At 41.0% G+C, this 13,798-nt stretch overlaps 1 protein-coding gene across 1 annotated transcript in view; it reads left to right on the top strand.

Annotated features, from left to right (window-relative positions):
- The first annotated feature begins 2,214 nt into the window (after window positions 1-2,214).
- The window catches only part of fbxw4 (F-box and WD repeat domain containing 4), a 60,259-nt gene continuing 48,675 nt past the window's right edge, over window positions 2,215-13,798 (top strand). The window contains exons 1-5 of the mRNA XM_052081128.1: window positions 2,215-2,594; window positions 7,187-7,282; window positions 9,652-9,837; window positions 12,080-12,212; window positions 12,364-12,449. Of these exons, the coding sequence (XP_051937088.1) occupies window positions 2,410-2,594; window positions 7,187-7,282; window positions 9,652-9,837; window positions 12,080-12,212; window positions 12,364-12,449 (686 nt within the window). The 5' untranslated portion in view covers window positions 2,215-2,409. The remainder of the gene's footprint in view (window positions 2,595-7,186; window positions 7,283-9,651; window positions 9,838-12,079; window positions 12,213-12,363; window positions 12,450-13,798) is intronic.

The raw sequence follows: 13,798 nt of genomic DNA, 5'->3' as shown, positions 1-13,798 counted from the left end.
GGCTACAGCGTACCCCACGAAAATGGATGGATGGATGGACAATAATAAGAAGAAGATGTAATATTTATAAAATACGTGTTGGGTTCAGCAAATGGTGGATTTTTTTTCTTGATAAGTAAAAGCTATAAGTTGCAACGCACAGTAAAATCCGTATTTGGCAAGCTTTTATAGGCCACATTTAACAAAACAACAAAAAGAAATATCTCAAAAACCTCATGTTTTAACATAAGGATGTTTTTGAAATTAGTGTAAAAAATACATTTAGGGAGACACTGTTGAAAATGGTTAAAATTTGCTGTTGGGCAATCTTATTGGCCCAAAGCAAAGGAAAGAAAATCATACGTGGTTCTCTTGTCATCAGAGGGATGCAGGTGGCGAGTGTGTAAATCTTCACACGCCTCGGTGCTTTCATGTCAGGTCCATCAATTTGACATAAAACACAAGGAGGAGACAAGAGATTCAATTCTAGTGGTGGTGGTGGGGGGGGGGGGGGGGGGGGGTGGATGAGCACGTCACCCCAGGATCTCCCCGCTCGCCCTCTCATTTATTGGGAATCTAATACATGGTGGTGTCCAACCTAAAGGATGAGGACAGTTGAAGGCACACTGAACTTGTTTGACTATGTGTGTGTATGTGAGTGAAAATTACGTACATGTGTGCAATCATTACAAAAACACCAAGTTGCAGCTGATGTTGACAGTTCCATCCACGTCCAACCTTGCTCCTGTTTAGTCTTAATACTTATATCTTTCCAACCACTTTCTCAGAAAGGTGGTTGCGTCCCTAAAGTACCACACGCACTAAGCATTCTTGATTATAAATGTGAGTATATAATCATCAAACGTATTATATCTGTATTAAAATCATAAGCATTCTTCAGTGCAGGCATAATCAATTCATCATTAAAGGCATAAGCTTCTTTGCGAGCATAAACAATCTATTATTAATAATAAGCAAATGTATGACCACTAAAAACAATCAATCAAACACTTAATTCAGTACACCCTAAACTGGAAAACATGGACAAACAGGGACCATTTAGAGCAGGAGTCCCCAAACTATGGCCCGCGGGCACATTTGACCCGGCCCTCTAACCGTCCTGTTGTCATCGGGTCAAAATGACCCGTCACTGTGTTAAAAACACCCCCCAAAAAAACCTAAATGATAATTTTTTAAACTTGAAATTTTATGACTTTTCCTAGACTTGTCCCCAACTGCAGGAAAATTGAAATGTTTTTATTCACATTTCCATGGAAGCAATAAGAAAAACTACAAAGGTCATCTTCGGGGCAAAATGACCCATGACGCAAATAGCGTTGAAATCAAGGTCACAAAGTTATTTACACACAATAGAATGTTTCAGTGTTTTAGTTGTGTCTCAGATCAATTAGTAGAACATGTGAACAAGACAGTAGCAGACATAAACAAGACAATATAGGTGGCGTTCTCGTAGATGGCAGAACTCTTTTTTTGTGGGTTTCAAGGGGGTATAAAGAGAGAGAGAGTTGTTTGGTTATTATTTATTTCCTGTTTTTTCTGTGAAGAACTCAGAGAGGGTTATTTAGTTATTATTTATTTCATTAATAGTGTTATTATTTGTTTCCTGACTTTTTTCTGTAAAGAACCTGGAAAGGGTTATTTGGTTATGTGTGGCTTTCTGGGAAACAATACATTTTTCACGCTCCCCTACGATCGTTGATGTTACAAACTGACACCGGCCCCCCATCAGAGAAGGGAAAAGTTATGTGGCCCTCACAGGAAAAAGTTTGGGAACCCCTGATTTAGAGTGTTAAATTAACATTGGGTGGGAGGAAGAAACCCAAACAATACTCCGAGAATTTGTGTGTGTGTGGGTGGGTGTGCCAATGTCAGTTGTATTTTCCCTTGGAGAATCAGTCAACAATATGTATATCTAGTCACTGTTTGTGTAATGACAACACTCGATTGATTTGAGTGAGGGCAGCGTAGAATCGGTTTCCACTAAAACGGGTGTGTGCGTGAATGGTTGTTTGTCTCTATATATGCCCTGCGACAGACTGGCAACCAGTTCAAGGTGGCGCGCCTTCATCCGGGACAGGCTCCAGTAACTCCGCGTTACCCTGTTCAGGATAAGCGGTGTTGAAAATGGATGGATGATGGATATCTTCGGCGAAGTGTATTTGCCGGAGAGAAGGACTTGCATTTACGTCATCACGTACGTGCGTCAAGCGTCGTCGTCATCACAACGTCTCGGGGACTTTACAGGAAGTGCTTGGACTACCGCTGTCCTCTTCTGCGTTGATCAACGACTGGTCGTATTGTGCTATTTTAACTTGCTTTTTAAAACGACTAGTTCTGTTCCACCGCACAGTTCTCTGTACTCCGTCGTGTGTACGGAGAGCACAGCAGAGTGCTTTCAAAGCTCCTAGCATGTTGCTGTTTCAGCTCCCAGAGGATGTTTTGTATCACATATTGTCTTATTTGGACTGTAAAACACTGAGTCGTCTCTCTCAGGTTTCTAAAGTGATTTTCCACATTGTTAGCCGCGATGTGGTGTGGAAGAATATTGCCAAAGGGTTGCTAAACACTGGAATAACTCGATATTGGACAGACATGTAAGATAAGTCACGCAAGTGTTGTGTGTATTTTGACTTAGCATTAAGCACAAGCATGCTACCCTTGATGGAGTGGTGGATTGGATGAATGGGTTCTGTCACACCGTATGTAAGATATGGTACGAGCTCGCAGTAATAAACACCTATACATTTATCTATTTGTAAAATTAAGAAAAGTTCACACTGAAATGTGTTTAGGTCAAAGTAAATCACAATTCTTAATTATAGACATTACGTTACCCGTTTTCTTTAACTCAGCATAATGGAAAAAAACAATCGCAACTACTACTGCTGCACACAGGGGTGGTTAAAGTTAAGTTACAATTTGTGTCAGAAAAGTTTAATGACTGGGGTAACAAAAGATATATTTCAATTCCGAACTACTGTACAACTTTTCCCTGTCAAAGTAATACCCCTGGACTGTAATGCACTTTCCCAGCCTTCTCTGCATTGCCTTAATGGACTCCCGGGAACTTGGTACTCTGCACCTCTGTTGTCCCAGAACCCCCTTGAGCATAGTAAAGAGTGGGTGGTAATCACAGCAAGACAGGTCTGGTTAGGAGGAAGGTTGCTCCAGCATGGCACATTCTTCCCAGCTCAGAACTGTTAGAAGCTAAGGGCATTAAGGCAACAATGAGTTGTCCTGCCGCGACTCAAGCCTCTTCTCACTCCTTGAACGAAGTACAGTCGTATCACTTGGTTGATCATCTGGCCCACTGTGAAGAGGACAAGTCATAATTTGTATTTGGGCTTTTGAATAAATATTTTGTAGCACAAGTCTTGAAACTATTATGACACACTGATCTATTATTATTATCTATAACTATTATCACACAATGATCAAAACCACTGTCCAACCCTAACCCGGTGGTTCTTAATACTTTTTCACAGCGCAGTACATATGCTGCCTTTGAGAAGTAATCCGACGGCTTGCGCTGGCTTATATGGAGTACTTGATCGGTTGCTAGCTCAGCTAGCGCTTGCTAGTGATGGATCCGTCTCTAAACGCAGTCAGCAGACTGCTTCGTGTCTGCAGTGGTGGTGTCAAACACATTTTTGTCATGGGTTACAGTGATCCCTCGCTATTTCGCGGTTCGTTTATCGTGGCTTGAGTGCATCGCTTATTTTTTCCAACATGTTCATTAAAAAAAAAATCATATACATGCAGTACAGTACTGTATATGTTGCTCTATGTGACTCGCTGTTGTCTCACGGACCGTTTGCGGACTTTATTTATTTTTTTAATATGTTAGTTGGTCGCTACTTTGCGGATTTTAGTTTATCCCAGGTGGTTTTGGTCCCCATTAACCGCGTTAAACAAGGGATTACTGTACATTGTAGTGACTGTTTCCCTCGGAGGGCCGTTATGACTATGAAGAAGTCAAGAATAAAGGTTTATTCAACTATTGGTAAAGTTAATGGTAATGAGTGTTTGGTAACAAGGAAATACTTACAATATCTCTCTTAATTATTCCATATGAGGTAGATAAAGATAAAGAGAAATTGTCACTTCCTTCACTGCTGGCATGATGACACTTGGCTAAACAAAACAAAATATAGCGATAAGAATAATGAATAATAAAAGAACATAATATTGTGACTCATAATAAAAGATGATCAATAATATAATTAAAAATAAAACAATGTAATTTGTAGTAAAAGATAATACAAATATTTGTCTTACACTATTGTGGGCTATAGGTATTAGGGCCTGAGTGTGTTTATGTGGCCAATAAAAGTGTGTACACCACAAAAGTTATGACACTTTCACTTAACTAGCCATATTAAGCCAAGTGTGGTTATTCATCTCGCAACATTTATGCAGCACTTCTGGTTTGTCCTCTTATTGTAACACTGGATTGGTGCCCTTTCGGTACTTGACTTCACGACATACCAAAAATTAATTGATCACCACACGCTCATGTGGGTACATTGAAAACCTTGTACAAAATTCTGAACTAAACATTTAGGTGGAACACATAATGGCTAGCTCTAACAATGTGCTAACAGACACGTAAATAAGAATGACACAAGTTGCCGGTCATCAACACACACTGATGAACGATTTTACAACACCGTGCGCACGCTAGCCCCAGACTCCCTACTGTGCCGCACACGCCGTCTCCAGTCCTCGAACCACAAATTACACCGCGCATGCTGAAATCACGTGAACTCGCTTCTCACACAAATTTACACATACAAAGTATGCAAATACCGTATTTTCACGACTATTCGACGCATCGTACTAATGGCCGCAGTCTCAGTAATGCGTGACATTTCTTTATTTTACACATACACAGGACGCATCGTACGAATGGCCGCAGTTTTACAGTGGTAAAACATACGCCAGCTTAAACATACGGCATGCATGCGCGCACTCTAACACGTTAGCTTGAAGCATACGGTAGCATGCCAAGACATACAGATAAGATAAAAACACGTTTTTAAAAAGGCAACGAAAGCAGAACTGAGTTCGGGTGTATTTTATTTAGCCATCGTACAATGTTCTCACGTTTTTCGATCAATCATCACCCAGAAATCCATCAAAGTCCTCATCCTCTGTATCAGAAGCAGAGGACTGCACATCTCAGTTGTCATTGAATGCATCACATGCTAGTGTGAGTTGCTACGCATTGCCGAGCGGAAAGAAGGAGTAGCAACAGCAAAGTCAACATTTCTCTCGTGTGAAGCTTTCCCACATTTGAAAGTAAAGAACAGAGCGAAACATGGTGGCAGCGCGTGTGTGTGTAGAAAGAATTGAACAATTGTGCAAGTACCGTAATCCATCAAAAACGCCGCGTTCCCTCTCGTTGTTGCGTATTGTGGCGTAACTCGCCAAGCGCTGCCTCTCACTCTTTGTAAAGTTGTGTTTGCCACCGATCATCCATTGTTCCCATGCCGTTCGCAACTTTACTTTGAACGCCCGGTTGATGCCAATGTCCAGCGGTTGGAGTTCTTTAGTCAAGCCTCCGGGAATAACGGCAAGCTCAGAGTTCATTTGCTTGACTTGTTTTTTCACCGCTGCTGTGAGATGGGCACGCATGCCAAAAGCATAACCGGTGGCTTTAAGTTTGAAATGAGCTTCGTAGGCGTGTCTTTTTGTCGAATTTATTTTCAGGGGTTCTTAGAAACCAAAACCGGAGTTGTTTTGCAACAATGCACATTGCCACACTCTATACAAGTGTTGGTACTGGCTTGAGGCGTCCACTTACACGCCCACCCTTCACCATTGGCGGACTAGCTTGCCTGTCCTCTCTCTCTCCCTCTCTCTCTCTCTCTCTCTCTCTCTCTCTCTCTCCATATATGTATATATACACGCCCACCCTTCCCTGATTGGCCGAATTCTCTCCCGCATGCCTGGCCACAGTCACTTCCGCCTTTTCTCTATATAAACAGCGTGTCGGCTGTCAGTCAGATTTTGGAACTCAGCGCATATAAAGGACGCTCCGCACCATAAGGCGTCCTGTCCATTTTGGAGAAAATTTAAGACTTTTAATGGCGCCTTATAGTCGTGAAAATACGGTAATTAAACATTGAAAAGGTAAACAAAGTAGGACTTTGTAGTGTTTTCTACAAAAATAAATAAAGAAAATACTTTTCTGAGACTCAAGCCTCAAGTTGGGGGGAGGAGGACAAAAGTAACTTGGTGGGGAGGCAAGGCCCCGATGGCCCACCCTTGGGTCGGACGTGTGTGGATTTATGTTATATTTATGTTGCACTTTCTTTAGTCATTATTTTCATTAACAAACCGTGTCTCTCAGTTGCCTGTAAAATATAATAACATCCAGGCCAAATCCTTCACAACGATTGTGCTGCAAAAGCATTGCTGGTAAATAATAAACTAATTAGCCTTGAATGGCATGTCATCTCGAATGATCTAACAATTTGATCCATGCCACAATTATTGATAATAACTCCATTGATATTTTGTTAATCAGCTAATTAAGTAAACATTAGAATCACGCAACTGCTCTAAAAGGTTAGAACACTCAAAAGTAAGAACAATTGGCCAAATCATTGGTCGGGCCCTAGAAATTTGTAGTGGTGGCCCAGCCACCATTAGTAAACTTGAGGTCGCCCGACATAGTCACTTGGGCCAACGTTAATGTCGAACCCTGTACATATACATTTGGCGCTCCCTGTCAATATGTAACTGCTGTACTGTATTCACTTTTTTTCACAGCTCATAAAAAATAAAAAGCTTATTTTGACAAAGTAAGGAGTAGATTCGATATATATATCGATTTCAAATGTAGGAAGTAAAAGTAAAAAAAAAATCTGATGATTAATTGCAGGTACCTGAAATATCTGGCAAAATTACTCACTTCGGGACACATAGGGTGTTAACGGTTGCTTGCTATTCCCATTCTTGAGACTCAAGATTTTCAAATTGTTAGGTAGCTTTTTTTTTTTTTGTTTAATTTCATATCTCAAAGCTTTTCTGAGGTATATGAAAGCTACATACATATATGTAGTAGGAATACCTACCTTTCAGACAGATGGGGTTCTCAATCAATACAGCACTAACACTCAATGACCATGTGTAGTGGTGATGTTATAATAATATTTCACTGTCACTTCTATGACTGCAGATATCCTCACATCCTGCTTAAGGACCGAGTGAAGATTGCTCAAAACTGGTGTGACGGTGTCTGCAAAAGATCGACTCCTTTGAAATGGAAAACAAAGTAAGTGATGGTTTTCATTTTTGTAATGTCATCTCGTGTAACTTATACAATGTGTCCGGGAATACTCATATACGCATTCACAATTTGTCATTTCTAATATACAAATGATTATCATGCAAGTGGAAATTTTGCTTGCACTCTGCTATAAATATTTTATGTTGGATACTACAGAGGACCAGATTACACAGATCACACAGGTTACAGTTTTGAGGCATGCAAAAGTACTGCACTTCCTGAGGTAGGGTTGGGTGGTCTATGGCATGTCCAAGTGCACCTTAACAGTCATCAGGAAGCAGACTAGCATCTCTCGAACATGTAATTGCCAATTTCCACACTGGGACTCAAACCTTGACCTTCCGGTTCTCAAGAGCCATATCCTTGCATTTGCAGAGCTGCCAAATGTTATGGATCATCCAGATTTTTTTTGTGGACAGAAATCAATAAACACTAACTCTTTCGCATTTGGTTAGTCATTTGGATATTAAAAGCAAAACTTGGGGCAAATTGCTCAGACGGGTTAAAAACGAACAAAATTACTCCCTGGATACTGCAATTTGTGTATGACAGCACACCACTCGCAGATACAGCAGTGTTGTTAACATGGTCCTCAGAGTTAATTTTCATTCATAGAATGGTTGCTGCTGCAGAGGGGTTTAATTTTCCCTCCACTTTTTAAAATGCTTCAGTTTGGCACTGAGTGGAGACTTGGGAGGAGGGCTTTCCCAGCTGCGGGGTGTCTCATAATTGATGGAGAAAGACACACTCTGCAGCCAGCAGCTGCGGGGACCCGCTTGGCGCCAAATTGAAGCATATTACCGCCACGTACTGTACATATGAAGTTTCCATGGTCAATGTGTCATGCAATTCTGATGAATTCTTGCAAATAATAGCTGCCGCCTTCTTTAGTGCATGAAGAGCTAATCACAAACTGGTGGTCAGGCTGCTGAGGATGTCACTGGCTCACCCCAAGCCAGTAGTTCGTCAGTTCGGTCCCAAGGCAAACGTAGTCAAACCTCCCATATAGAGGAGCGCCCCCCCCCCCCCCCCCTTACCTTTGTGCAACTTTGACAAAAGGTGAGTTATGTAATTTTGGCCATTTTGCCCCGCTTTTCAATCACTCACAATTATACGAAAGCACCAGTTCTCTTCTAATATTTATTATTATTTATTCAGTTATTTATTTTAACTATTATTGGTGTGCCTCGCTTAACTGCCCGAAGACAGCTTATCCAGCACACCCGCAATCTTTTGAAGATAAGCAGCTCGGATAATGGATGAATGGATAGATATCATCAACTAACGAGCGTAAATTTGATTAAATTATCGTCCTTGTCACAGTACAGACAAAAACCTGCATGGCAGGTTAATGGAACACTCTAAATTGTCTTTGAGTGTGATTGTGAGCACAAATGGTTATTTGTGTATGTGTGTCCTGCAATTGTCTGGCAACCAGTTCAGGGTGTCCCCTGCCTGCTGCCTGAAGACAGCTGGGATAGCCTCCAGCACACATTCCACCCTAGCGGATAGATGGATGGGTATCTTATTAATGCAATAACTGCCTTGCGGTAATGTTCTTGACATAATTTTGAAAGTATAGAAATTCAAACAAATGGTTTTGAAAGTGAACTTCTGTCGGTTGGCAGTTATGCAGGTGTAATATAATATCCCCCAATCGAAGAGTTGACATCCGTGGGTGAAAATGTTGTCACTACACATCTTCACTGCACAAATTACAGTCAAACCTCGGTTTTCGAACATCACTGTTCTCGACCAAATTGGTTTTTGACCAAAAATTTAAAGTTTTTTATGCCTCGGACTATGACGGAAAATCGGTTCTCGACCAAACTCAGCCCACTTGAATGCGCCACTTGAGTCCTCTCACCTTCCTTAGACGAGGAAGTGACGCTTCCTCGAGTAGACGGGGAAGTGACGCTTCCTTGCGTAGTGTTCCATTGTGAGCAGACGTATTCTATAAAGATTTTTATTTTTTATTTTTTTAAAAGAGTGTGGTTTCGGTTTTCGAACAGCCTTCTGGAACGGATTATGGTCGAAAATCGAGGTATGACAGTCCATTAAAACAATGGTTAAAAAAAAGCTTAAGTGAATACCTCCTTGACAGTGGTGATCAAAACTAAGTACTGTATTATTGTTGGAAAGGCAGAACATTTGATTTATTGATTCAGGATTTTGTGCAAGTGGTCAAAACGTTTTGTTTATGGTTTGTGTATTTTGTATAAACAGTCCATTTGCAGGACACGAAGTAGGATACCTGTAACCCCTCCATCATTGATAATCATGACCAGTTCATACATGTTTCTTTAATATCCAAAATATGATACACAATGTTGTCATCATTATTATTTCTGTAGATTGTTGCCATGGATACAGCTGGATGGGGACACACTATTTTTGTCTCAGGCTGCAGAAATTAGATCCTACCCACTGCGCCATGGCTGCAAGAAGATACTGTATAACCCTGTAAAAGTCTACTCTGGGCACCAGGCAGATGTCTGCAGATTTGTTCTGACTGACTCTCATCTGATCAGTGGTGGAAGGTAGTGTTCACTTTTTTGAGTCTTCTTTTGACAAAGTGTGTGTGTGTGTGTGTGTGTGTGTGTGTGTGTGTGTGTGTGTTGCACATATTTTGTTCAACGCCTTCAATACCTCTGGTGCAGGCGTCAACCACACACACACAGACACACACACACACACACACACACACGCACACACACAAAACATTGAAATTACTGGTTCTTAGCCAATCAGGTCATACATTCACCTTCGGAAAGCCTTCCTGCAGGCCCCCATGACGAGTGAGTTTCTCCGTCCTGTCACTGGGCGGCCGAAGCTTGATTTACGATATGAAGGACGATAACGGACTATGATTGAAAATTCACTTCCAAACCGTACTTGAAACAAACTGACGTTATGAGACTACTGCAATCAACATCGGTTTATAGAGTGGTTTGTTTTCAATCCATATTTTCTTTTTCTTTGGAGGTGGAGGGTGGCGTGGGTGGGTGGGCATCTCAGAGTAGTTATGAATGAGGGCACTCCAAAACTCGAGAGTACAATATAGTACTCTCGAGTTTTGGAGTTCTTGAGGTGATGAAGTGGAAGATAAAGGTAAAGGTCTTATTTTTTATTTTTTGAGGGGTAATATTTTCATTCGTGAAATGCCAAACATTGGCCTCATTGCTGTCGATGCGTGCAGGTGAGAGAGTGCCTGCGGCACAGCATACAGACAATCGTCCGTGAATCTGTAAAAGTGTTTTTTAGGCACACTTTAGCAGCCCGCTCTGAAGTGTGAACTGAGACCTAAAGGTAGCTATATAGTGTTTCAGTTTACCATTTTTTTTGTCATGTGTAACATGTCTGAATTAGGTAAATCCAAAGGATACAGTGGATTTATTTTATTTTCAGTTGATCCATTTCAGGACTTTTTTAAGTGTGGCGTAAATAGACATAGATGTCCGGGGCGATCCAGAAATTAAAACGCTGTTGTCCAGTTTTTTACTGACCGCAAAATGCAACAAGTGAAAAAGCAATGATAAGAGTGGTTTTGCGGCCTCCGTTTATTCCATTACCTTTGCGAGTGGTTAATAAAGGAGAGTAAAAATGATCATAAATCATAAAACAGAGCAATAATGTCACTTACTTGAAAACTAATGACTGTATTTTCTGCTTCAGATTATAAGGCACACATTCAATGAATGGCCTATTTTAAAACTGTTTCCTATATAGGGCGCACTGCATTATAAGGCGCATAGAATAGAAGCTACAATAGTGGTTACGGTTGCACTATGCATCTACTAGATGGAGCAATGCTAAAGGGAATACAATACAACTCAATATAGTTTTATTTATATAGAGCCCTCGAAACCGCTGTAACAATGAAGACAATTGATTTAACAAAAAGACACAAACCTCGTGGGCTCACATCCACAAGGGACTAAATACCTGAGAAGTCTTGCTTGTCTCCTTCCTTCGTTTCATCAGTTTTTAACTATGCTTGTGGTATTGTCTTCATTTCATAATGGCTGCGCAGAGCTCACAAAGTAGTTTCTTTATTTGAGTGTGTGTTGGCGAATGCACATGTCAATTAGTGTTGGGCAGAACCCTTTTATTCCAATTGGTTCCTCCTAATAATCACCCCCAGATAGGAACACTAACAGGGAAACTATTCAATGAGGAATATAAAGAGCGTTATAGGCTCTTTACATTAGGTGCATCAGATTATAGGGCGCACTGTCGGCTTTTGAGAAAATGGAATGCACCTTATAGTGCGGAAAATATGTTTTTGAAAAACATCCGTACAGCCGTTTTCTAATCCGCTTATCCTCACGTGGATCGCGGGCGTGTGAGAGTCTATCCCAGCTGTCTTCGGGCAGTAGGCAGGGTACACCCTGAACTGGTTAACAGGCAACCGCAGGGCACACAAAGACGAACAACCGTCCACGCTTACACTCACACCTACGGACAATTTTAGAGTGTTCCATGAACCTGCCATGTATGTTTTTGGAATGTGAGAGGAAACCGGAGTACCTGGAGAAAAACCACGTAGGCACGGGGAGATCATGCCAGCTCTACACAGGAAGGCCGGAGCTGGAATCGAACCCTTTCACCTCTGCACCGTTCGGCCGACGTGCTAACCAGTTGTCCTCCTTTACTGCCGTAATTTGAAAAAGAGTCAAGCTGAACTGTAGTTGAAATGATATCTGCTACATCTTTCAGTTCACCTACATCCTACCAGATGAGCGAGTTGTCCTTGTAATAACCTCCCTTTGTGTATTTTAGTGATGGCAAGATTCTGGTGCACAACAGAAGGAGTGACAGCACAGTGAAGTTATTCGGTCATAATCAGGAAGTAAACTGTATTGACTCAAGGAATGAACTCATCGTCAGTGGCTCGAGAGACCAAACAACCAAGGTCACAATTCATTTTCCATTCGTATTGCACATTACAACACCAATTGCCTTTTTTTTTTGTTTTTTACTAGTACTTACCATAAAACAAATTCCAGTATCCGGTTATGAATCATGCATTACATATTTTGACAGGACTCTAATTCTTTCTCTAGATCTGGACATTGGCCTCCAGCTGCCCCAGAGATCTGATTCCCCTTCATGATAGAGTCTGGTCTGTTGTAATTAATCCGACACTCAGGTAGGAATTTCCTCATACCCATACCAACTTTCACAGCGAATTGAAGTTTGACTAAAGTGATATTTGCGACCTTTCGTACAAACTGCAAAGTTAAGTTTGTCACAGTATTGTTCTAATGAGGTAAAGAAATCAACACAAGCAAGGTAAGTTTATTTGTAGAGCACACACAATTCCTACAAGGCAATTCAAAGTTTTTTGCAGTGATATGAAATTACAAAAGACAAACAAAATCATTGCATTAAAACATTGAGCCTTTCATGCTCAAATAATAATAACCTACATCAGGATTTTTTTTCTCGTGTTTTGATTACTCTTTAGGCATGAAAAAAATAATGGCAGTGAGTGGCAACACACGTAAGGGTCCATTGTAGAGGTTCATGCACGTCTTTGAAATTAAGATCAATTAATATAAGAGAAAACGACATCTGACTATCAGTCCACTCTAGTAACCGCTGTCCCCGAAAGGGCTAAAACAATCGTTAATTGATTATTTTAAAAGGGAGTAAAAAAAAATACTTTGAATTGTCATATGCAGAGCCGAATAGAAGTGTTTCAGCCTAGTTTTGGGCATATTCAGAATTGCGACCTGTGTCACATCTTCGGCAAGACCCTCCCATCACCATAAAACTGAGGAGACCACTGCCTGGGGTTCTTCGAGCCCAAGAAATCTCATGTGATTTGTCAGAGATGTACAAAGTACTTTGGTAACCATGAAAGGGTGAACAGAGTGGTTTGAAGTCTAATCTCGGAGTGGCATGAAGCCAATACAGAAACCTGAGCACTGGGCTCATATGTTCGGATTTCCTTGTTTTCGTCAGGACTCGAGCAGCAGCATTTTGAATGCACTGCTGCTGTCTTATAGCACACTTAGAGAGCCCAGTCAGTAGGTTGTTACAGTAGTCTAACCTGCTGGAGACAAAACACTGGATTAGAGCACAGGTGTCACTCAAGGCCAGGGTGACAGATCTGGCCCACCACACCTCTTTTGTGGCCCGTGAAAGCAAATTGTGTGTCAACTTCCTTGCTAAAATCTATACTGAAATGTCAACTCGTAATGTGTCATAAATAACGCTGAGATTTTGCAATACATGTAGTTTTGTTATTCTGTTTACAGTCACTTGAACAATAACGGATCAAACTACCGTATTATGGTTGACTGAAAACTGGCACTCCATCAATTTGTTGTGTCTTAGTAAAAATGCGATGAGACGATGAAACATTTATTTGGTGTCTTAATGGCCCTCCGAGGGAATCCATAACTTCAAAGTGGCCCGTGACAAAAATGAGTTTGACACCCCTGGAATTGAGTCTTTAAAACAGATTGAGATGCTATTCCTTTGATATGTGAC

The sequence above is a fragment of the Hippocampus zosterae genome, chromosome 11 (assembly GCF_025434085.1).
Source record: "Hippocampus zosterae strain Florida chromosome 11, ASM2543408v3, whole genome shotgun sequence".
Taxonomy (NCBI): domain Eukaryota; kingdom Metazoa; phylum Chordata; class Actinopteri; order Syngnathiformes; family Syngnathidae; genus Hippocampus; species Hippocampus zosterae.
This window is presented reverse-complemented; position numbering and strand designations above follow the sequence as displayed.